At 32.9% G+C, this 27166-nt stretch overlaps 2 protein-coding genes across 3 annotated transcripts in view; both read right to left on the minus strand.

Moving 5' to 3' along the window:
• LOC105204944 (valine--tRNA ligase) overlaps nt 1-24326 on the minus strand; it is a 31746-nt gene extending 7420 nt beyond the window's left edge. For both annotated transcript variants that reach the window (XR_005575385.1, XM_039452702.1), the window contains exons 1-17: nt 23978-24326; nt 20475-20636; nt 18626-18753; nt 18359-18523; nt 16476-16677; nt 15748-16036; nt 15519-15643; nt 14864-15009; nt 14586-14793; nt 13048-13218; nt 10479-10600; nt 9992-10100; nt 9640-9915; nt 7673-8008; nt 7425-7580; nt 7143-7346; nt 6284-6559 (exon numbers count right to left, since the gene is read on the minus strand). Coding sequence is in view for 1 of the 2 variants with exons in the window: in XM_039452702.1 (XP_039308636.1) it covers nt 6284-6559; nt 7143-7346; nt 7425-7580; nt 7673-8008; nt 9640-9915; nt 9992-10100; nt 10479-10600; nt 13048-13218; nt 14586-14793; nt 14864-15009; nt 15519-15643; nt 15748-16036; nt 16476-16677; nt 18359-18523; nt 18626-18753; nt 20475-20636; nt 23978-24148 (3246 nt within the window). In the remaining variant the exon portion in view is untranslated. The remainder of the gene's footprint in view (nt 1-6283; nt 6560-7142; nt 7347-7424; nt 7581-7672; nt 8009-9639; nt 9916-9991; nt 10101-10478; nt 10601-13047; nt 13219-14585; nt 14794-14863; nt 15010-15518; nt 15644-15747; nt 16037-16475; nt 16678-18358; nt 18524-18625; nt 18754-20474; nt 20637-23977) is intronic.
• LOC105203969 (tRNA-dihydrouridine(20) synthase [NAD(P)+]-like) overlaps nt 1-27166 on the minus strand; it is a 523658-nt gene that overhangs the window by 126943 nt on the left and 369549 nt on the right. The gene's annotated exons all lie outside the window — the stretch shown is intronic.

The following is a 27166-nucleotide window of genomic DNA, read 5'->3' on the forward strand; positions in this document are numbered from 1 at the left end:
GAATAGTATATCTGTAGATCTCGTTTCGTCTCCGAGGCAGAGGGGGGAAGGAGGGTAGGATTGACTTCGCATCGCGTGAAAAGTCGCGTGAACCCATGTGGAATAGTACAATTATAGACCTCATTTCATCCCTAAGTGGTCACAGAGCAAATGTAGAGTATGACGTGATATGCGTAATGCAATTTCTCGCTATAAAATTTCTAAAAAACATAAATCATATCTCGCCAAATTTTTATTTTAAAAAGTTTATCTTTTTAAAACTGCATCCGATCTAATCCCGACTTACTCGTACGCAGCGGTTCTCCGCTCGCAGCCCAGGATCGTGCCCGAATGTCAGGCCCTAATAATAAATATAAAATTTCCACAAGAACCGAACAAGTCTAGGATTAAATTTTTTTTGGGTCCTCAATATTAATCAAAACCTATAACTTTGTTCTAAACCTATTATATACAAAACGGAAAACAAATATTATATAATTATTTATACCATGAACAGTGCAAAGATATAAAGTTTTCTATTTCCTGAAAACCAAACTTTTTGGACTTATTTACTTTATGTAGGAAATCCAATAAATAATAATGTATAATAAATAAAATATAAAAGTATATAATACATAATTCAGTAAGGGGATCCTAAGTCTATTCTGTTTTACCGATTAAACGCAATAATTTTGTAATAACTTTTTGTATGTATTACTTTTACAGATTTGAAAATCCTATTGCAGGATTAAAGTACATGTATTAATATACGTTTGTGTTGGGGCCCGCCGAGCAATAGGCTCGACCTTGGAAGGCGTCCCCACGACCCCACGAGGGCGCCCAGCAGCTCGAGTAACATGGCCGCCGTGGCTAACACGCGCTCAGTTACGCTCTGTACTTATTTGCTAGAATATACTCTCTCGTGTGATATCGAGTGTGCGCGTCGTCATTACGGAATCCTCGCGGACTCATCCTTACCTCCCGTGACACACGCCCATTTATCGGGACTCAACAACTGGCGCTGCAATTTCTTATCTGAACCGACTCATCTCGTCCGCACCACGTGTCTCTACGCATAGAGGAAACATTCCGCAATCATGTCGATAACGCAACTTGAGGCTCTTACAGCTGCAATCAACAGCATCCTGCAACTTCAATTGCAGAAAGAGCAATCTCAAAGTGAGAATCCAAGATCTACAATTCCGCCGATCGATGTATATAATCAGCTCAGTGCCCGCATCGAGAAATACACCTTCGATACCGGCACCGGCACCGAGTGCCGACCATTCGCAAAATGGCTGCCACGTCACGAGTACACACTCATCACCGAGACGGAAGTGCTCCCCGCAGAAATGCGTACTCGCCTTCTTTTAGAAAAATTAGGCCAAGCAGAATACGACAGGCTAGTGGACCACGTCGCACCAATAGACCCGTCCAAAATGAAGTTAGAAGATCTTATCACAACGCTGAAAAACCTTTTCCGCGATAAGATATCGCTCACACGCCGCCGTATTGAAATCTTAAACCACAGGTATGAAAAATCATTACCGATTTCCGAGCATATTGATCGCATAAATCGTTTCGCTTCCGAGTTCGAGCGCACAAAGCTCACAGACGACAGTCTCAGAGTCCTACTTCTTTTACAATCACTCTGTTACTCCCGCGATAATGATGACCTCAAGAAATTAGCTTTGCGCATCGTCGAGAAAAACCAAGACATCACTCTCAAAGATGTCGCCGCGGAACTTGAGGCGCACATGAACATAACCTCAAACATGAAAATTCTCGAAAACCCGACTAACGTGTCTACGTCTTTAACACATGCGGTGCGCGCCAAACAAAAAAACAAGAAAGGTTTGAAATTAGAATCAAAAAAGCAATCCGGCAAACCGTCGCCTCTAACCAATCATCCGATCCGTCTAAATGCAACGGATGTGGAGGCTCGCATTTTTGCTCAAAGTGTTCGTTTCGCGACGCGTCATGCCTCAAATGTTCACATCGCGAAAGTATGCCGCTCGCAAGCTAAAATCTACCAATCTTCGGCCGATAAATCTGATCACAGTGACAATAATACTAATCTAACAATCCAGTCGATCACTTCGAGGAATAAACATCGTCGCATCTATATCCCTACGCAAATCTTCGGTAAAACCGTAAATTCAAGTTTGATACGGGATTTGACGTCACAACTATAGGCAAAGACACATGGATACGCCTAAACAGACCAACTCTCGAGGCTGGCAAATCCATAGATCACGCCGGTGGTAATCCTCTGAACACGCTCGGCAGATTAACGTGTAAGATACACGCTGCCAACCGCAAAAGTGACGTAACAATAAATGTCGTCTCGCGTAACGACCTTAACTTATTCGGTTTAAATGCGATTGACAAACTTAATTTATGGTCCGTACCTCTCAATAAATCAGACTCCCTCGTCGAGTCTTCCTCTTTGAACAATGCATTTCGTGATCAAATCATAAAAGAATTTCCTACACTCTTTTCTCCCGGTCTTGGTAAATGCAGCAGCTTTCGAGCAAAGTTCGTGCTAACAGAGGAAGCTGTCCCAATCCAAACTCCATGCCGACAGATCCCGTACGCGATGGAGACACCTCTTAAAGAAGAACTTCAACGTCTAGAGTCTCAAGACATCATCGAGCGAGTCCACCTGTCAGACTGGAGCACTCCTGTAGTCATTGTAAAAAAACCGGACGGCAGAATCAGATTGTGTGCTGATTACTCTACAGGCGTCAACCGCGCGCTCCAAGACAATACGTATCCTTTGCCAAATACAGATAATATTATCACTAAAGTAAATGGCAATAGCTATTTCAGTGTTTTAGATCTCAGCGATGCCTTTCTCCAAATAGAAGTCGCCGAAGACCATCGTGACATTACAACGATTACCACCCCAAAAGGAGTATTCAGATTTAAGCGATTACCCTTCGGCATCAAGACGGCACCAGCTATATTTCAACAGGCCATAAACCATACCCTAGCCGACTTGGAAGGCGTCTATGCTTACATTGATGATGTAATAATCATGGGCTCCACCCAACAGGAACATGATAAACGCTTGCGCCACCCTCCAACGACTAGAAGAAAGAGGCTGGAAACTGAAACCAAGTAAATGTCGTTTTGCCCTACAGGAAATTAAGTACCTTGGCATCATAATAAATGAATCAGGCATATCCGCTGACCCAGAAGCCACACGCGCGATCACTGAGATGCCAAAACCTTCATGCGTGGCTGAAATCCAAACCTTTCTAGGAATGATAAACCATTATGGAAAATTCATCCCTCAGTTACATCAAGTCAAGAAACCACTCGAGGATCTTACTCGTAAAAATCAATCTTGGTCGTGGAACTCTCAACACGATATCGCCTTTCAACGTATCAGAGAGATACTGCTCAGTCCTCTTCTCCTGGAACACTTCGACCCCTTCAAAACTCTTATTGTTGCAGCCGACGCTTGCTCAACAGGGATAGGTGGAGTACTCCTTCAACGAGATTCAGATGGACGTGAACGTGCTGTTTACCACATGTCTCAAAGCCTCACCGATTCACAGCGCAACTATTCACAACTCGAAAAAGAAGCTCTAGCGCTGGTCACAGCAATCGAACGGTTCCATAAATTCCTCTGGGGAAGGAAATTCATTCTCCAAACGGAGCATAAACCGCTCATTGCACTTCTGCAGACAGAAAATACTAAAGGTCTTAAACCCACTACAGCGGTTCGTCTCAAACGCTGGGCCATAAGGTTGCTCGGATACGACTTTAAAATCGAATACATCCGCACTCAGGATTTCGGTCAAGCAGACGCACTCTCTCATCTCATAGAAAAGTTCCGTCACGATAACCTTGAAGATCTTCAAGTTGCCAGCATTCGTCTGACAGAAAATGAAATCAAGCAGATCAGAGATTCTTCTATCGATAAATTCGGCTCAAATCTTCGCCAAAAACTGAAGGCCGCCACAAACGAAGATCCAGATCTCAAATCGGTGATAGAGGCCATCCGGAATAACAAGATTCCCACACAAAACTTTTCTACTCCCATTATATAAAACGACTTGACTGCTTAACCATTGTCGAGGACACTCTGTTACTTGGAGACAGGGTTGTCATTCCAAAAAGGTTACAGATATCCTTTCATCTCTTCACAAAGGCCACCCTGATATCAGAAGGATGAAACAACTTGCACGCGAATACGTGTATTGGCCAAAACTCTCCGACGATATTGAACGCCTCGTAAAACAATGCGATGCATACGCGTTAACACGTAAGCTTCCTGTCAAGGTTCCAATCAACCCTTGGCCAACTCCTACTAGACCTCTAGAACGTCTACATTTGGACTATGCTGGACCTATCAATGGACAATATTTACTCATCTTCGTGGACGCATACTCAAAATTTATCGAAGTCGCCATCACTCCAACTATTTCTGCTACTCGCACCGTCGAACTTTGCCGTGAAGTATTCTCGCGTTATGGACCCCCTGAAGTCCTAGTAAGCGATCACGGAACACAGTTCACGTCAGAGATCTTCTCAAAATTTTGCAAGACATGCAGATCTCACATATTTTCACCGTTGTTAACCACCCTCAATCTAACGGCCAGGCCGAGAGAATGGTGGACACAGTAAAAAGAGCGATCGCTAATCCAACCGGCTGGAGACAGGAACTTCAAGACTTCCTGTACAGCTCAGATACACTCCATGCTCTGCAACCCCAAATGGAAGATCTCCCGCAGAATTATTTTTTGGCAGACGAATTTCCTCACCCTTCTCCAAATTATTTCCTAACACGACTAAGTCCTACTCCCCTCCACCGACTGTTCCCTCTTACAAGCAACTCGAAATGCAGGAACAATTCAGTCAATATCATGGAGCACAGGAAAGGACTCTCAAACTAGGAGATCAAATTGTGATAGCTCTCAACAATAAAAGAGAACAAGGCTACATTACCGCGGCCTTAACGCTCTAAAACACGCTACACAATTCGTCTAGACAACGGAAAATCTATTGAACGACACATCAATCACATTTGGGAAGGAGGTAGCCCCCTGTCGAGTTCGAGCCCTGCTGTCTCGGATGATTGGATGTTCTATGAAACACAGGTAGACCGGGAACACTCCCGATGTTCCGACGGATCCCGACCCTCCGGCCGCTCCGCCAGAAGTCCCTGAAGCACCAGGAGACCTGACGGAAGCTATACCGGGCATAACCCCGACTAGACCCGTCCGTTGCAGGATCCAACCGAAGAGACTCATCCTGGACCCCAAGTCAAAGTCTTACATTCAGTGGTAACCTCTTAAGAGGGGAGATGTTGGGGCCCGCCGAGCAATAGGCTCGACCTTGGAAGGCGTCCCCCACGAGGGCGCCCAGCAGCTCGAGTAACATGGCCGCCGTGGCTAACACGCGCTCAGTTACGCTCTTTACTTATTTGCTAGAATATACTCTCTCATGTGATATCGAGTGTGCGCGTCGTCATTATGGAATCCTCGTGGACTCATCCTTACCTCTCGTGACACACGCCCATTTATCGGGACTCAACAGTTTGCAACATAGACTTTATGCAGAGTACGAAACAAAATTATTAATTACAATTTTTTTTTGTCATTTATTAGATGATGACGTTCAAAGCTGTCAAATCGTGAAAATATTTGCTTAATGTAAAAGTTTTATAGTCTGTAGTTACAAAATTAGAGCCTCGAGATTGCAGAAGAAACAACGTTGAGCTTTTAAAATTAGATTTGGACATCTAATTCAATACGAAAAGATTTTACGCAAATTTATCCGTATGTGTACAGTCGTGTTTATTATAGTTGCGAAACTTTTTCTTCGATAGTTTTTGAAATGTAGACTTATTCATCGAGCGGTGAACGTAATTTTGGTTCTTACCTGTGGATCCAACCAATTATGTCACCGCTCGATAAGCAAGTCTACATTCCAAAAATCATCAAAGAAAAAGTGTCGTAACTATAATGAACACGACTGTACGTGCAACATTTATATGTATAGTAGTATGTAATGACGAATTGATATTTAACAAACCATATGTATGTACTATAATTAAAATCGTACTGTGAAGAGCATGAATGAGTTTTTTTTTCGGAGTAGGAACTCCAGAAATTTAACCAATCACATGTCACCATCAACTTAATGAGTTTGTTTAGTTAGCTGTGATTGCTATAACTTTTGCATTAGCCACACCTTCACTGAAAAAGAAACTCACTTATGCACCTCACTGTATGTGTGTAAGTCATTGTTCAGTCAGTAAAATTCACGACTTCAGCATCCCCTTCATTACCTTCAGTAATAGATGCACTTGGACTTTGTCGGTTACAGTGACAATAGCACATCCTATCGGTGGTTTCGCCATGCTAAGTGTAGAGTATGCAAGAGTTTCTATGAGCAATTTATATTGAATAATCTTCTCCTTTAAAGCTGGATCAGTACACGCGACATACGCTTCGGTTTTTGTTTTATTAGGCAGATTGTAAGTCGCGCGGGCAGATCGAACATTCTTAATTATTTTTTGTGCAAAGTCAACGTCTTTTTCAATCTCTTGATTCCTCCAATGACACTGAAATGCATCAAATATGTTATAATGATTAGCACTTTAAGCGGGTTTTACTTCGTTGCACTAATTTTTTTTTAAAACATTTTTAAAAATTTCTTTTAGAAAAGTGGATAAATATTGTTTATAACTTTTGTCTATTTATTATTGTTTGAAGATTAATTTTTTATTTTTACAAATAGATCTGATTGAGTTCTACACAGTTAATTGACAGCCATGATTCGGGATCTTTCAGTGAACTAAAATTAAAAACTCAAACATTTAACTAAAAACTAGCGAAGATCAAAAAATCTATTCGGTGCGCGGTTTGTTGAATGTAAAAATGTATATAAAGTCACTCAATAAACATCAGCATTAAGATCTGGCTATGAACATTAAAGCACTTCGTTTATATTATAATTTCACATTATTGGTCAAATAAGTTCATTACTTTAAAAGTAAATCAATCTTTACATAATAACAAAGGAAAAAAAAATTTGAAAAATATTTACCCACTTTTTTACAAAAGAAATTCTAAAAAAACAGTGCGACAAACTAAAACATTCTTTCAATTATGTGTTATTACGGCTATAAAAATATAATTACATACCTTGGCACTGTCTGGATACGGACTTACACAAATACTTGGATATATTAGCTTCTTACGAGGTAAACGTTGATAAAGTTCTTCTGTTATAAATGGCATAAACGGGCTCAATAAACGCAATCCTACGTCCAGCGTTATAAATAATACTTTCTGAGCCGTAAACTTAGCCATGTTATCTTCACTTTGGAATACTGGCTTAAGATATTCCTAGACACGCAAATTGTTGTATAAAATAACCTTTCCCACATTTCATTATGTATAGTATATTAAAAAGTAGTTACTAACTAGATAAATATCACACAGATCATACAACCATAAATTGTAACAGGTAGAAGTAGCTAATGCAAAGTCATACTGCTTTATCGCTTCATCGCAAGTTGCGGCAGCGTAACTAACTCGCGACAACATCCACAAATCTATATTTGTCTCATTCCCAGTCAGCTATAATAGGAAAGATATTATGAGAAAAGAAATCCAAAAATTTTTGTATTTTCTAACCAAAGGTGTCACTTATATATTAAATAAGACTTTACCTCAAATGTATCGTTATTACAATGATGCTCGTTGATGTATGCAAGTTTCGGTTTTATTTTATTTTGTTCCGCACGAAACGCAGCTTTTTCTCCATCTGTAAACGTTGCGATGTGATCGTACCAACGTTTAATATGCAAACATCTTGCAAAATCGATGTTTAACTCCTTTAACGATCGATGAACTGATGAGTCAAGTTGTGAAGGTGTATATCCGTCAAGATATGGATAATCCGCCAGATAATTATTTAGAGCTTCCTGCACACACGATTCATTCAAAGTGCACTGGTACCACTTGCCGTCTCCAACCATATCCTTACAATTAGTGTTATTATGTTTCTAGTATAAAAGAATTCGCAATTATTTATTTGATACTTTATAATCAGAAACTGGATGACTTTCACAGAACATAAGCGTATTTACTAAAATTATGTAAAAAAATTTCCCAGAAAATTCTTGGATTTTTCAGGAATTTTGATTAAAATTCCAGGTAAGATTAGAGAATGTTTAAAAATAAAGATTTGAAATAAATTTATTCTATTTAATATTTTTTAATGTACCTTAATCATACAATTGCAAAAAAAAATTAAGTTTTAATGTGTTAAATTTAATAAAAAGATATAACGTACATTAAATATGGCATACAACGATCTGTCCGCAAACACAAATGTCAGAACAAAAATCGAAAGATGATTAAATACACAACGCCAATTTAAAATGATGTATTGTCACTAACTTTTTTGTAAAAATGTGCAAGTCACACGAGAATTTACTTACATGGATACATACATCATATTTATTGTTAATCAATTTTGTATTAACAAAAAAATGATCAAGAAACAATTTTGTCAGAAAAAAAAGATAGAATTAAAATTGAAATGTAAAAGAGTGATGCCAAAAAGACCTGTTTTTTAGCCCATTTCTTGGACCTCGAATTTCAAACTTTTTTTATGCCATATAGTACTATATGATGGAATATTAATCCCAGAGAAATTTTAAGATGAGCATAAGCGCGGTTCCGGAGGTATAAAGGGTTGAAAGAGATAACACAGGAAGACGTTTTTGAACTTCTTTTCTGTTGTTTGAATAAAAGTTACCATTTTCCATGTATTTTTGCGCGTTGAACACAAATTTGGTAAGCAAATTGCTCTATCGTGTCAGATTTTTTAGAAAAGTGTCAAAAATGATCATTTTTACCTCACCATGACGTTAAAAAAAATCTATTTCTATCTATTTAAAAATCTATCTAAAAAAATATATAACGAAGTGAAACATTGTTTCTTATGGATTTTTATCACGGATTGAAATATGACCTCAGTTTTCGTCTAATATAAAAACTCCCCGAGATAGATGGAGTTGAAGTGACACGTGACACCGCTTTTCACAGATCGAGATGCTTTTCTACTTAGGAGAGTCCCCTTGCCTCTCACAGATTGAGGTGCTTTCTTAATATGAATCCCTTTGTCTCTCACAGATTGGGGTGCTTTTTCAATGTGAGTGATAGATTTTTAGATAGATAGAGATTTTTTTTAACATGGTGAGGTAAAAATGATCATTTTTAACACTTTTCTAAGAAATCTGACGTGATAAAGCAATTTGCTTACGAGATTCGTATTCAATGAGCAAAAATACATGGAAAATGGTAACTTTTATTCAAACAACAGAAAAGAAGTCTAAAAACGGCGCCCTGTGTTATGAGAAACCATCGCTTTCAACTCTTTATATCTCCGGAACCACGCTTATGCTCATCTTAAAATTTCTCTGGCATGTTCCATCATATAGTACTATTTGGCATAAAAAAAAGTTGGAAATTCAAGGTTCAAAAAATGGGCTAAATTTGACATTACTCTTTCCAAAAGTTAAAAACCTATAAAAATCCATGAATTTCAAGGAAAAACAATTCTCTGATTTCAGGTTTTTTCGGTTTTTTTTACGATAGTAAACACCATAGAATATTAAATTAAATTTACCGTATCATTAGTGTCGTATATAAATTGAGATCCAAGATAAATGAGTGCGAATTTTGTAGCGTTCCATATCTTGTTGCAAAAAAATCTGTATCCTTGTACGCGAAGTATATCGAGATTTATGTCTCGTCCTTGAGTAGTATAAGCGCAGAGTGCGAATCGCAGAGCATCCGTCCCACATTCAGGAATACCTTGCGGATAATCGCGCTTTTGACCTTCTTGAGCTCGTTCCAGTTCCTTCGGATCCAGATTTGAGTCTAATAATTGTTTTTGAAGATCCTGAAAGGACACATTTTTTTGTTTAAAAATATTTTACGAAGCGTATAAAAAATATCAAATTATCGCTTATACATACTTCTAAAGAGATTCCTTTAATTACGTCCATAGGATCTATTACATTTCCCAAAGACTTACTCATTTTTCTTCCATGTGCATCTCTTACCATCGCATGCAAATACACTTCCCTGCAAAAGAAATATTTTAAGTTTTTTTACACAAAATAAACAGAATATTTAGCAACAAGTGATACAAAATTTAAGGAATGGAGTTTAGATGATAAAAAATAAGATGAAAATCAAAATTAACAAAATTGCAATTAAGTTTTTGTTTGCGCATCTAAATATAAATGTTTAAATATTAACGTGTTTTGTACACTTTTTATATAAATATTTAAACATTTAAAATGAAAAACAAATCTTAATTATAATTTTGTTATTCTTAAATTTCATGTTATATCATTTACAATCCCTCCTTAAATTTTCTTCCATCTGTTACTTAAGACCCTGTATTTTTCATTTCCTACACATATAAAAATATGAACATTAAATGCATTTGTGACATACTTAAAAGGTAATTGTCCCAATAATTTCTGGCCCATAAAAACCATCCTGGCAACCCAAAAGAAAAGTATATCATGACCAGTTTCTAATAGCGTGCCCGGATAAAACGCTCGGAGTTCAGGAGCCTGAAAAACACATTCCAACATAGAAGCCACATCCCTTACTTTCAATTTGTATTCCTTACTTCAATTAAGCTTAAGGCGATGCTAGCTAGAGTCGTGTGTATACGCGAATAATTTTGGATCAACAGATCTTTTTATTGAAGACACGGATTAAAAAATCCTCTTGCAGAATTAAAGTATAGATAATAACAAAAGATACAAGCTACAATTTAATACGAAAAACGAAAAAAAATTATAAAAATATAATTTTGTTAGTCAACATTTGCTACGCACAGAAATTGGAGATTTTGTACGTATAAAATAAGCATAATAGTACACCCTCGGAATTATAACAAAGAACAATATTGTGCTTTCAGAATGAGAAGCTTGAGTATAAGAGAAATAATGATTTAAAAATTTTAGGTGTAAATTGGCGTATAGAATCAGTTTGAAGAGTAACAGAGCAGTAATTGTGTAACATGGTAGTTGAGAGGCTTGAGAGATCTTGCATTAGATAGCGCTGAAGTTGAAGACAAGAACAGATAATGTATTTATAAGTGCGTTTGACAAAGAGCACTAACTTGCTCGCCTGGCCTTCGCGCTATTCCCCTTACCCTTCGTGCTGCGCGCGATCACAAACCGTTCGACTTTCTGTCGAAGAAAAATCTGTAGTACCGACATCAAGTGAGTTCGACCGTTACTCCAACATCGCCTTAATAGTTTTATTTCTGAATGAAAGACCAAAAGGACTAAAAATAGCTTTTTTTTAGAAATTTTTTTTACAAAAATGTAATAAAAAGTAAATAAATCAAAGATTTTTTTTATTAAATATAATATACCTTTATTTATATTTAAAAAATTCTTTTTATGAATAAGATTTATTATGAATAAACTGAAGCTGCTATCGACGTAAGTTAAATTTATTAAAACGTGTCTGTGAAGTTAGCATGTTTTATTAATTTTTAAAGAAACAATAATAGTTTTAGTAGCATTTTTCATAGTTTTACAGTTTCTGATAAACATTAAATATGAATTTAGCAACTAAAAAACTCTAAACTTAACCCTTAAACACATAAGTTGGTCTGAAAGACTCCATATGAAGTTTCAAACGCTTGCTGTGTAAAGACGGAATGAGATAGAAGATTCGGATCAGGATGTAAAAAAAGTTTGAAATCTCTTTCGATTGATATGGTTGATCAACTTTTTTGATCAACTAGAATTCGGATGGCACGGTAGCAAAGTTTTGTTAGGGTCAATGGGACCCATATAGTGTGTGAGTGAAACTTTTTTGTGAGTAATCTTATGTAAAAAAACTGGACAAAACACGTTCAAACAAATCCGTACGCGTATGTTACTCTGTCTAAAATTAAAATACTATAGTGCTGTGAAAAAGAGGACTTTTGCGTAGGGTGCGAAATATATTGTCAAACACATCAATTTTCAACTTTAGACACCTTGAATTAATCAAAAATATCTCATATTTGCCTTGTTACGTAAGTATATTGTTCAATAGAAATGGCAGTGACATAATTTTTTTTTGAAAGTATGATTCTTTAACTTTAAAATGCCGTATTGTAAAGTTCTTAAAAGTTTTTTGTTGCAAAGATATGATTACTTTTTTATGGATTTTTAGACATCCAAAAACTAACAATAAGTAATGAAGAAATTGCTGTAAAAATTTTAACCAAATCAAACAAATAGTTTTTGAGATATTGTGACTATCGATTTTGAAGATTCTGTTTCAAGAAAAAGATAGCACACTTTAAGATAGTATACTCGCGAATTAAAAATAATGAGAATTTCTTGAAATTGAAACTATACATTGTACTAGAAGGCGTTAACACGCTAGTGCAAGTACAATAAAATTGACCGTTTCAAAATATTATATAAGTAGTTAAAAACTGCACATTTTATGTGTTCATACAAAATTCATAAAAATATCGCGTTTATATTTGTAGTGCCTAAATTAGAAATGATATGTTAATAAAAAACAAATAATGGAACATGAAACGAATATTGTAAAAAAAATGTCATAATTTACCGTTTAATTTGAAAAATAAAGTCGTGAAAAGCTTGCAATTTTTTTATTTTGTTTGTTGCACGTGAAGATGACTAGAGAAAGCAACCAATGAGCATCTGGCCAGTGAGCATTGAGTCTGTGTCTATCTGTATTCATTTTTTTCCGCGCATGCATGCGGCTTATGGGTAGACACAAAAATTTTCTCTGACTGATGGAAGTAAGAGTATCGCTACTGAACGTGCAATAAGACCTAACTTTCGGATGATATTGTCGCAATATACTACCTTAAAGAGCATTCGCAAAGAATATTCTCTTATGGTTGGAATAAAACTAATCTTTTTTTCTATCTTAACAATTAATCGTTAAAAATAAACGACAAAAACAATAATACTTTAAAAGAAATGCAAAAGAAACAAAAAATTATTAATTTATTATATTAAGGCATACATACCTCATCTGGCCAACCAAAAACGGAGAAAGGAAAGAGAGCAGACGAGAACCAAGTGTCTAATACATCGGGATCTTGCTCCGCAATAATGTTGTTTACATTAACGCCCAATTTCTTAGCCGCTTTCTTTCTAGCCTCAGCTTCGGAATGCGCACTCACCCAATATTCGTCTATCTATACGAGACCATCTTTAACTCATTATGCATGAAATCTACTTAAGGATGTATTACAAATCTTTTAAAAATAATAAAAGTTACAGTCTATTTTATATTGCGTTTGAAAGTAATATAAAAAACTTGACAGAACGATTTTGTACCTGGCAACAATTGTTTCAATAAAAAGTAGAAATGTACTCTAATGGAGATGTAATTAAGAAATAATGACAAAAATTTGAATCCATTTTGCAAGTGTTTAAGTACTTCAAGTATTTAAGATGATTTGTACAAAATTTATTACGATGCAGAAATTCTATAAATAAATAAAATTTACTTGTTTATTTTACAGACAAATCAAGATCAAAATCGCAACAAAACTTTACAAAAATTATCTTGAACACTTGGAGTACTTAAGGCTCCTATACTCGCCGCGGCCATATTGAAGTCGTGACGTCAGAAGCGAGAAATTGCGTGAAATGACACGTAATTTTGTCCGACATGCCATTTGTAAATAAAGCCAATTTGGATAAAACAGACTAAGCAGATGACTTTAAAACACTTCTAAATATCGGTCACGACTATCCTTTTTCCGCCTAGCAGTCAGTAAATAGTCGTAAAAAGCACGTAAAGTGACGTCTATTCAGACAGGAAAACACACGGATAGCTATTGAAAGGAGTGAAAAATGTACTTTTATGTATAAAATTCAAAAAAACTTTACTCGCGGTCCATTTTTACGAATTTGGTAAATACGAGACAAGTCATATTTTCACAATGAAACATATAATAACAAAGTGACATGCACAATAACATTTCATCGTCAATCTGTCACGTTTCGACGTGTATTAGTTCTAATTTTGTCCGCGACGAAATGTCGCTACCGTCAACGCGGAGTTCTCGGCTGAGAAGTCAGGAGCCTTAAACAAAAACACTTGAGATTTTTGTCATTGTGTTTTAAAATAATTTAATTTTTAATAACAAATAAACAAAATAAATAAACGATAAAAATGTATTGTGACATAAAAATGTAAAAATGCAAATTACAATTTAAAGAGACTCTCGAGATTTAAAACGAAAATTATTGTCAAGACTAATGAGAGTCAGCGCTGTTATCGATGCGCACAAGAAAATTTATTCTATATGTCAATTACAAACAATGAACGTTTCGACTCTATTTGAAGTCATTCTCAACATAATACAAGATAAAAATGTAATGTTGTTCACTAAACTTTAATATGTATATGTATAATTTATTTAAAATATAAACGTTAACACATTTATATTCGAATTTACTTTGCAGGGACTGCACATCCTTAAAAAATATTGATACATCCTTAAAAATCACTTGAAAAGGAAACCACAAATTCTAATTATTTCCTGAAAATTACCTTTTTCGTATTCACATTAGAATTAGTAAACTTGATTGCATAGGCAGGAATGCGATGACCCCACCAGAGCTGACGCGAAATGCACCAATCTCTGATACCGTCCATCCAGATGTACCAAGTTTTCTTAAATTGTTCTGGAATTATTTTCAGCGCACCCGTGCTCACTGCTTCTCTAGCTTGAGCAGCCATTTCGTTACACTTAACATACCTGAATGTAAGAAATAAGACACAATTTTTGAAAAAGTTTATCAAACATAGGGCACAATGCATTTGCTTACCATTGTGGCTTCACAAGAGGTTCTACGACATCTTTCGATCGACTACATATAGGTATTATCATTGGATTGTCTTTTATATCGATTAATAAATTCCTTTTCGTCATTTCTTTAATGATGGCCACTCTGGCATCAAATCTTTTCATTCCCTATAATTAAGACTTATTTAATTCATATGCATTTTTTAATTTCAGTATTCATCCCGGATAGAAAAAATTTAATAAAATCTCAATAAACCTGACGTTTCATTAAATTTCAATAAATATATGTAACAAAGTATTATATTTCGCTAAAAAAATTATTGTCCGCGTTTAATGAAAGACAAATGATATTTTTATAAGAATTCAATAAAAATATAATTTCAAAATTTATTAATATTAAAAAAAAAATTTTATTAAAATTATGATAAATTTTTGATGAAATTGCAACAAATAATCGCAGATATACTATAATGATAAATCAATAGCATTTTATTGAAACTAATAAATTTAATAAAATATTAATAAAATCATTAAATAAAATTTAAACTGAAACTGATATACAATTTAACAAAATGTCATCAAAATTTTATTAAATTTCTTTTATCAAAAATATAAAATTTCTCAAAAAAAAAAAAAGTTTTACATCATATCTATACATAAATAAAAATATACGATACCGTAAATTCTCCGTAGTCTCCAACGACATTACCATCATCGTCAAAAATATTGATGAATGGTAGATTATGCCTTTTTCCAACTTCATAGTCATTTGGATCATGAGCCGGTGTAATCTTTACAGCACCTAAAGAATAGTTCAGTTTATTCTTGCCCTAATTTCATCATAATGTTATTTCACGATAACTTGACTTTCAATATTTTCATTGATTTATCGAGCTACGTACATACCAGTACCAAATTCCATGTCGACAAACTCATCCGCTATGACGGGTATATGCCTGTCGCAAAACGGATGCCGCACATACTTTCCAATGTACTGCACGTATCTACTGTCTTTCGGATGCACCGCGACAGCGGTATCTCCCAGCATAGTTTCAATACGAGTTGTTGCCACGATTATTTTGTCGTCCGAATCGAGAAGCTGATAAGCAAAAGACACCAAAACACCAAATTCTACTTTCTTTTCGTAACCGGGTATAGAAAGTAGAGTGCGCCCATTCAATTCCACTTTATTGACCTTTTTCAATTAACATATTTTTAATAAACAACTACGAATTAGACTTTAATAAAATATATGAGTGTAACTAAAATAAGAAAAACAAATTCGAGCATACCATAACCAAAACATGAAAACTCATGGCAGTTGGAATATACAGATATTCGCAAAACCACTAATTCATTATTTACATTCGGAACAATTGTCAGTCCTTGTCTAACTCATTTATCTCTTTGAAAAGTTGTCATAATTAAAAACTAAAAATATTGAATTATATCTAATAATATGAATTTTTCATTTCGTATTAATAAATATTTGTTTGAACTATATTAATAACAGTAGGTTTTTGGATATGTTGATGTGAAATATTTTTCATGTTTTGGTATAGAAAACTCACTCCAGAAGTTTACCCTCATATTTTAGTTACACTCTGTTAAATATCTATTTGCACAGTACTCACTTCAATATCTGATATTGCACTTTTTAAAGTGCACGACCAATTAACTAAACGATTGCTGCGATAAATGATACCTTCATCGTGCAAACGTACAAATGCCTCTGTTACTGCTTTACATAATTTAGGATCCATCGTAAAACAAGCACGACTCCAATCGAAAGAACCACCGATTTTCCTTAATTGCGAATAAATTCGATCGCCTTTCCTTAAAAAAAATATTTTAAATTGTAGTTAAATATTATAAATTATATTAAATGTTTTTCATATAATTGTACAAATATAACCATATAATTAAACATATATAACGTTCTATGAACTGTCTTATTCAAAGTGTTTATTCAAATTTTATAAAAAAAAAAGATTTTCTAAACATCCTCGAATTTTCCAGGAATTTTGTTCAAAATTCCAAAAGTAAAATATTTTTTTAATATCTACAGCTTTGAAATCAATTTATTATATTTTCCTTATACATTTTTCTTAATCATATAATCACAAAGAAAAACTACTTAAGTTTTGAATATTAAATTTGAGAAAATACTAAAATAATATGAACTAAATATACCATATGACCATTTATCTGCACGGATCTAATTTGGTAAAAGTACAAAACTCAAAAGATGGTTAAACACAATACCAATGTAAAATGATTTATTGTTACAAACTTTTTTTATAAATTCGCAAATGAAAATGTACGTGGATATGTACATACATCATACTTAATATTTGTTAATCGATTTTTTATTATCAAAAAAAAATGATTAAAGAAACTATTTTGTCAAAGAAAGATAGAATTTTTAAAAATATCAAAAATTTCCCCAAAAAACTATTAAAATCTTATTATAGAGTAAAAATACATAAATTTAAAAAAAAATTCTAATTTTCCCATTTTTTTCGATAAACATCCTATTATTGACATTTAAAAAATTTTCAGCTAATTTTACTAACAAAAATGTTGTAAATAAAGAGTCAATATTTTATTTTTATTTTTTATTTTACGACACCTAATCTTAGTGATAAAAAGTGCTATATTTCAGTGATCAAAGCTACGCTTTTATTTTCAGTTTGTTAAATGTAATTAAACCGCATAAATACCAAATTTACTGATATATTCTTATTAAGGCTCCTGACTTCTCAGCCGAGAATTCCGCGTTGACGGTAGTGACATTTCGTCGCGGACAAAATTAAAACGTGAAACGTGGCAGATTGATGATGAGATGTTGTCGTGCATGCCATTTTGTTATTATATGTTTCATTGTGAAAATATGACTTGTCTCGTATTTACCAAATTCATAAAAATGGACCGCGAATAAAGTTTCTTTGAATTTTATACATAAAAGTACATTTTTCACTCCTTTCAATAGCTATCCATGTGTTTTCCTGTCTGAATAGACGTCACTTACGTGCTTTTTACGACTATTTACTGACTGCTAGGCGAAAAAAGGATAGTTGTGACCGATATTTAAAAGTGTTTAAAAGCCATCCGATTAATCTGTTTTATCCAAATTGGCTTTATTTATAAATGGCATGTTTGACAAAATTACGTAACCGTGTGTTTTCCTGTTTCAATAGCTTCACTTTACATGCTTTTTACGACTATTTACTAACTGTTAGGCGGAAAAAGAATAGTCGTGACCGATATTTAGAAGTATTTTAAAGCCATCTGATTAATCTATTTTATCCAAATTGTCTTTATTTACAAATGGCATTACAAACGTCGGACAAAATTACGTGTCATTTCACGCAATTTCTCGCTTTTGACGTCACGACTTCAATATGGCCGCGGCGAGTAATCAGAAGCCTTAAAACCTATGTAGAAAGGTAACGTGGCAAGCTATGCAGCATTGGTCACTAAAGAATTAATATCTTATTTACAATTTTATACTCACTCATGTTTCCACTGCCATATTCTCTTAATAAATTCTTCCCTGCCAATATCATGACGAGATTTCTTTTCTTCCTTCCATAGCTTTTTTTCTACTACCACTTGAGTAGCAATGCCTGCATGATCACAACCTGGATTCCAAAGTGTCGTACGGCCTTTCATACGATTCCTAAATTAATTACAATCAAATAGTAAAGAATGCAATTTTAAAACTGCAGTTCTATCTTTTAAAAAAAATATCAAAGTATATTCTAAATTCATATATTTATACCATCTCGTAATAGCATCTTCTATAGCATTAGTCAAAGCATGTCCAAGATGTAAGAAACCGGTTACATTAGGTGGTGGTATTACCATTACAAATTTTCCGTTTGGATTTTCCTCTAGTACATCTTTTCTCTATAATAAAATTTTAATAGATACACCAATAAATATGTTTAAGAATCTTTCTTTTCGTTACACTATAATTTTAAAAACTCAAGAAAAAAAATTTTTTTTAAATTTTGCCACGGATTTTTTTGCTTTTTTCTTCAAAGGTAAAAAATTTATTTAAAAAATTCAAAAAGTGTTGTACTATGATGATACCTCACCAGTATCAAAGTTACTTGTTTTACGATATGATTTCTTAACCCTAGCTCGCAACACTTATTTTCGAGTCTGTTATTTTCGCTATACTCCAATCCATGAGACAGCTCGATTTTTCGTCTTGTCATTTTCATTCTAATTAACATTCTTAAGCTTGTATTGTAAAAATTAAAAATATATGTATAGTCTAAATACCATGTTCATAAGATAATAGCTGGTTGAGATTTGAATTTAAAATAATTAAATTTATAACAAAATATCCAAGAAAAAATAAACTATAAAACGAGACTACATTTTAAGAGCTCACCGAACCGGAGTATGGCAAACTAGAGTTAAAAATTTATGTTAATGAGAAATAACTATAGAATGATTCGTATAAAGGTAGACTAATGTTAGTATCTGTTTTTAAGTTTCTGTTCTTAAAGTATTTTCTTTTTATTTATAATAATGTTAAGTACAAAACAAAAAACAAAACGCACAACAATTAAAAAAAAACAGATTTAATATATTTTTTAAATAAACTAAAACGTGTGCCTCTTGACTATTGTTAATATTCAAAATTCTTCACAAAATACTTAACATAAACATTAACTTAAATCAATCTGTAGACTAGTTGTAAGGATTACATTTGTTCTTAAAACAGTTTGTTTAATAATTAATAATTATTAAACTTTACATGATGTGATATTAGGAATGATGTAATATAAGAAATAAAAATTAAAAAAAAAAAAAAAACATTACATAACTTCCTGGATCATATTAATGTGATGAAAGACATTAAAAATGAAATCTCATTTGCATAACAAAAAAATAATATTTCAGAAAAAAAGCAGAATTTTTCTGATTTTGTCAGTGAATTCAAAAAGACAATTTTTTAAAACTATACGTTCTGATTTTTTAAGTTTTTAGAAATAGATAATTTTTTTTAAATTACTTTCTATATCATTTATTATTATTTCAAAGTTAATATTTTAGTTTTATAAAAAATATTAATAATTAAAAGTAAAAATAATTAATAGTAATAGGTTCATTTTATTTCTGCACGGTTTATCAATGACCATGATTCCAAATCTCCTAATGAACTGAATTGTAAAACTCGAATATCATTTTAATCAGAATAATTGCGACTATCGTCATTTAGCTTGGTAATTTAATCTTGTATATTTTTTCGAAACTCGAAAACATTAAAAAAAGAGAATCAAAATCAAACTTTTTTTAAACAAGTATCATTTATTTATTCGGCAAAATAAAAAAGTATAGTTTCGACAATAGTTGCAGATGTTCTGATTAAAATAACATTTACGGTTTTTAATCGACTGAGAGATCCAGAATTATGATAATCGATGAACTGTGCAGGGATCAAATAGATTTATTATTATCTACATTTTTTAGTAAAAAATAAAAAAAAATCAATCTTCAAATAGTAACTTTAGAAAGTAATTTTGAAAAGTTCCAAAAAAATTCCTCCTAAAAAAACTTGGCGTAACAAATAGAAAACATCCTTAATTTAATGATTTGATCTTTTGTTTATTTACCCCATATTCTGGTTTAAAAAAGCCTTCCTTTTCCCACCAAGCGTACCATGCAGCTTCTACGTATTGCGGACTATACGTATCCGGCATTGGGCACGTTACATTTTTCTTTTCTCCAAGTGGAGTATCGATGGTATACGATATCGTCTCCTTCTTATCATTTTTCTACAATATGTATATTAAATTAGTTAATAAATTAGATTTTAACATATTAAACTTAAAAACAAGCTATATTATTTTTCCATTGGTGCTAAATCGATCCTGGATTGATAAAACAATATTTATTATCAATAAAAATATATAGAAATATATCAATTTATCTAAACTGACTTCAAACTTAATCAATTAAGTGCTCTATAACAATATTGTGATAAATTATTAGTAAACGTTTAAACAAATAATTGTTTAAATAACTGGTGATTTTTTATTACAGTTACTATTCTAAACGTTTAGCAAAAATAATCGTTTAGGTTCTGATCTCGTTCTGATTCTCTCAACATTATTCAGATCAGAACTAGTATGAGAATAATTAAAAAATTTCTCTTTTTATTGTAATAAAAAGTTCGGATCTGTACATTGAAAAAAAGTAATATAAAAATTCATTTGTGGGATATAATAATTATTTCATTAAAATAAATCCCTTATTTAAATCTTTTATTTTAAATACAGTCAAATAAAATTTTGTTCCTAGCAAATAAACTAATTAATAAAAAAATGAGATATTTAAATTTCACAGACGTGTATATTGCGTCATTCCAGTCAAATAGTTTACAAGCAATAAATAAAAATGGAATTAAAAAAAAGTGACAGCATATTGGTTATTTTGTAGCCCTCGAAATTCGAATCAAATTGTAAAATATATAATACTATATGACACATTAATCTCAGAAGAAATTTAAGTTAGGTATAGAAGTATGTAGTTTTGAAAATACAGGAAGTCAAAATAGCCAAATTTCCGATATATCCAAGCACAATAGACATAAAAAGAAAGTTAAAACTTCTTTGATAACAAGGATTTTAATTAGAATTAGTCAGAATAATTCTCTGACCACTTATTAAAAATACGACCCCATCATCCTTGTTTAATATTTTTAAAGAGGTAAACTCCAAAAAATATATGTGTTGAATTTCTTAAAAACGGATTCAAATACGAAAAAATGTTTAAGGTAAAAGTTGTCTATTCTGAAATTCTGCATAAGAAAGGTCTCTTTCATTTGTCTTTGTTAAATTAATCTTTTAATTGGAAATCTAAAGATAGTTTCTGAAAATAATGTTATAATACGAATGTTGATTTTGATATGTTTATTTCATTTAGAAGTTTATTTTATTTAAAAGAAAATTGTAAATTATTAGTATCACATGCATATAAACATTTATTATTTATCATTTTGAAGAAATTAACAACATAACAATATTTAGAGATGAAATTGAAATTTAATGTTCCAAGTAAAAATAAAATATAAAAAATATCAGTATTGGAAACCGAAGTACTGGAAACCTAATTTTGTACCAAAAAGTGGGTTTCATAATTTAATTGGCCCTGTACCAGACTAGCTAATTATAAGTATCAAAGCTGGCTATGCTAGTTGTCAATTTCTAACTTGCAAAAATTAAGTATTTTATATCAAAATATTTTAAATATCACATGCAATATGAATATTGTAGTTTACAATATTTAAAATAATTAAAATCTTTTTAAAATATCTTAAAATATACTACAAGAATATTGCTAATGTCGACACTTGTTTTGCAGTGATAGCTCCCCTAAGATTATTTTCAGGAACCATCTTTTTTCTAACAATGTAATTGCTGATTAAAGGATTAGTCTAAAAAATTAAAAAAATCTTTTTTATGTAGAATTTCAAAACAATTTTTATTTGTATCATTTTTTTATATCTGCAACCATTTTCGAAAAATTCAGCAAAAATTTTTTGGGAAATAAATTAACCTTCTCAAAAAATTAAGCAACAAAAGTGAAAGAATTGAATTTTTAGTATAAAGGTCAAAAAACATTCTAATTCTAGTCAAAATTCCATTGTTTTTAAAAAAGTGTACACTTTATTTTTGTGTCTATTGTGTTTAAACAATATTAGAAATTTGACAATATTAGAAATTAAGATATCTTTTCCATATCTCCAAAATTACCCCTACACGCAACTTAAAATTTTTCTGAGATTAATGTCCCATTGTGTACAATTAAATTCAAATTTCAAGGGTTCACAAAATAAATAAAAAAATTCATGCTTTTACCATCATTCTTTGAAGAGAGAATTAATAAATAGAGAAAGGAGTATATAGAAACACTGAAAGAAAAGTAGAATTTTAAGAACAAGATATAACAAGAGATGTAAAGGACAATTACAGTTAAAAAATTAAGGACAAAAGGTAGAGGACCTAAATATATATTTGAGGGAAAAAATATAGAGGAAAAACAAAATGAGAGTTATATTCAGAACTGTAATTTAATTTTTCATGCCTTGTGTTAAGTTTTATTCTTTGAGCTCCTTAATCTTTTAGAGAAAAAATAATAAAACGAATAATATATTGAATTGTTTATAAATCTATTTTATTTAACAAAAAATATAAAATATTATTCACATGTATTAATGTATATAAAAATAAATGTGTATGTATTTAATTGCACTTTTTTGGCTTTTATTTTAATAAATTTATTCGATTATATCATAGCTAATATCTTTAAAATATTATATTCAAAATAAAATTAATAAATCAAGCTCATGAAAGTATCCACAATGATGAAAAGAGACATGTATGATGTTAAATATAGTATTTAAATCATAGAAGTTTTAGAAAATTAGTATACAAAATTTAATAGACAAAAAATCTGAAAGTTTTGAGCTACACAGAGCCCTTCATCAGTAGCAAACATTTGTAATTTGGTTATTTGATTAATTGATAATAAAAGACTCTGTGTAGCTCAAAACATTCAGATTTTATCTACAAAATTTTAAGAAATTCTCCCATGATTTAAATACTAGAAAATAATTTGAAATAGAAGAACAATAAGCTTTTAAGAGTCTTGCACAGTTATCAGTGCACTAATATAAACATTTAAACTTATATATCGTACAAAAAGCTAAAGTATTATTACCATTTAAATAATAAGAAGGCTATACACAATCTAAAGCAGATCTTTAGGTTCAATAATTTTCTAGGTGAATTTACAAACATTTACAAGATTCTCCAAAGTCCAGTAAAGCATGCAATGCACAATTTAGGCATGTATAACCTTCTTATTATTTAAATGTGTTTATATATTATGTATCAATTTCTGAAGTAGATATTTTATCATTGCTGCAATATTATTGAAACAATATAGCAATATTTTGCAATGTTTTTGCTATGTGTTGCATAGAATTGAAGTAATCAAATTAAATTTATAAAGGCTATCTAAGTGATTATGAGCTCCATATGGATGATAAAAAGACAAATATTCTTAACACTCTCTGTCAGAGCCAGAACATTTAATAGCTGTACGAGCTTACCTCCGGTTTCTCTTTCACACTCGCTGATTTCTCAGTACCCTTTTTCTCCTGCTTCTGTTTAAACTTCTCCAATTTAGCCAGCTTCTTGGCCTCCTTTTGCAACTGTTTGGCTGTTTTTTGCGGGCCATTCTCTGCCATCACGGTCGTTTCATCCTCCTTCGTATTAACCATTTTCTCCTTTTACTTTTTTTTAGAAAAAATTCACACTCTATTCTATTCTATTTCCTGTCCAATATTCAAACCGGGTTATGATGAAACAAACTTGACAATTGCAAAGATAACCTCAGTTAACCATGCTGTCAGCCGTCAGCCGTCAGGGTGCAAACCGTAGTGGAGTGGGAGTAGACGGTGTGTATGTACAGTTTGTTCATTTTCTCAGTTTTCTGACCGTTTAGACCCCAAGTGTACAGTCGTGAGCTAAAAGGTTGCAACCTATTTTCTTTAATGCTTTTTGGAATGTAGACTTGCTCATTGAACGGCGAACATAATTGGTTCTTACCTGTGGATCCAACCAATTACGTTTGCCGATCAATGAGCAAGTCTACATTCCAAAAACCATCGAAAAAAATGTGTTGCAACCTTTTAGCTCACGACTGTACCAACCTTGTTTAACTCCGTAAAGTGGTTACAACTGAATGTGATTGTCTTCATTGCACGCACCGTTTTTTATTCGGTCTGTCTCTTTTTATCGTATACGTGAATGTTTCTATATGATTGCACTTATAAAGCCCATATCAGACTACGCATTGAAAATTTAAGATTAAAGATTGAGCTTTGGCCAATCAAAATAAAAGAAGTTAAAATTTCCTTGTTTAGATTGGTCAAATTTCAATCTTCAATCTTCAATCTCAATCTTCAATGCATAGTCTGATACGGGCTTTAGGTTTGTTTTCTATTCCTACACTAGACTGCACTGGAACGTTTCTTCTTGCTTTCACTAATTTTCAAATATATATCTATTTCATTTTAAGTGCACACTAATTCAAGGAGTTCAGGAACAGAAAAAACAAACGGATTGTATAATTATCCGTTTGTTTTCTGTTCTTGAACTCTCTAAATATAAAATCAAACACATAATTTATTTACGATATATACTTATATTATTTACATCTTATTATTTATTTATTGTTATTTATTATTTATATACTTATATAATTATTAATTTATTTATATACTTTATACAATTTTACAATGTATTATCTAGAATATATTGACCTAGTTTACACCGAACACTTAACACGCATACTAACAAGTAACTTTCTATTTAATTTGTCTTAATTTCGACAATACGTGTAAATGTATACGTGATATCTATATTTAATTAATTATCTTGATTCATATTGTACAAGCTTAATATACTATTCATTAAATTTATTACCGAAATTAAGATAATTGAATAGAAAGTTACTAAATATTACGCGTATCAAGTATTCAGTGTAAACAAAGCCTATATCTAGAATATTGAATGGAACTTGAGTATCTCTCAGTCTCCTTCTTAATAAATTTAAATTTCTTTTTCTAATTCTTTTTCTAATTCGCATTTTCCTCTTGCTCGATAAAAAGTAAAAAGTACTCCATTCTGAAACGATACAATACTCCGCAAACTCGATCAAATTCGACACAGTTTGATTGAACTCGACATCAAAATACCGAGCAATTTCACATGAGAAATGTCGCATTTCCACTATGGTGAAAAGTAGCCAATCGAGTGAGAGCTCACTTTTACCATTTTCACTAGGTTTTGGAATACGCAATCGACCCCCTGGGGTCTATCATGTAACATTTCCCCTAGGGCAGAAACGTGAAAAGTAAAAAGTTTCACATGAACTGCACGATCATGTATGTATGTACAGTCGTGAACTAAACGGTTGCAACACATTTTCTTCAATGGTTTTTGGAATGTAGACTTTTTCATCGAACGGCGAACATAATTGGTTCTTGCCTGTGGATCCAACCAATTACGATCGCCGATCAATGAGCAAGTCTACATTCCAAAAACCATCGAAGAAAATGTGTTGCAACCTTTTAGCTCACGACTATACAGTGCGTTGCATTGATGCCTGGGGTACCGATTTTAGGGACCATGTTTCTTTCTTTGTTATTTTTGTATTCATGACCGAATGCTGCGTCAACGTTTACCGCAGCATTCGTTCATGAACGTAAAAATAACCAAGAAAGAAACGTGGTCCCTAAAATCGGTACCCCAGGCATCAATGCAACGCACTGTACACCCAAGGACTTTAGGCTTGTTTTCTATTCCTGCACTAGACTGCACTGGAACGTTCCTTCGTGCTTTCGCTAACTTTGAAACATCTATCTATTTCATTTTAAGTGTACACTTATTTAGAGAGTTCAGGAACAGAAAACAAACGGCTAGATTCTGTCCATGGGGAAATTTTTCAAACTGAGAAGTCACCACTTTCTACATACTCGCAGTTCATGATTAATGAAACGACTAGAGCTTATTGGTCGTTACATTAATTATGAACTGTAAGTATGTAGAAAGATAGCGACTTCTCAGTTTGGAAAATTTCCCCATGGACAGAATCAAAGTCTTTGGGTGTACATACATACACTGAGGCTAAAGTCTCATAGACTGATATTTTTCGTGTAATGGCTCCTGCACACCAACGCGATGACGCGACACGCGACGCGCGATTATCCAATAGGCGTACAATTTTTTGAAAATAACGTACGCCCATTGGATAAACGCGCGTGGGAAGGTACCGATAGCGCACAGTACTATTGCACACAGCCAATCACAGCGGCTGGTGCCTAGTGATATTCTTCTGTTCAAGCGCTATGAGTGGTTGTGAGTGGCTTGTGTGCAATAGTACTGTGCGCTATTGGTATAGGCTGTGTTCCGTTTTTACTGGCAGTGCAGTAAATGTGACGTCATGACAGTACGGCTGTGTTCCGTTTTTACTGGCAGTACTGAAAATTTATAGTTCATGTCACCTATACTATACATTTTCAGTACTGGCAGTTAATATCGGAACACAGCCTACACTGTCACAACTGTTCCAATATTACTGCATTACTGCCAGCACTGCTATAGCATCGTATTTCGGAACAACATAGTAGCCATATTGCACTGTAGCTACCTCACCTTGGAAGCTGCAGTAGTCACAGTGGCAATATGGCTACCATTCATGACATCATTGATGTTACTAGATGCTATCGCAGTGC

The sequence above is a fragment of the Solenopsis invicta genome, chromosome 8 (assembly GCF_016802725.1).
Source record: "Solenopsis invicta isolate M01_SB chromosome 8, UNIL_Sinv_3.0, whole genome shotgun sequence".
NCBI classification, from domain to species: domain Eukaryota; kingdom Metazoa; phylum Arthropoda; class Insecta; order Hymenoptera; family Formicidae; genus Solenopsis; species Solenopsis invicta.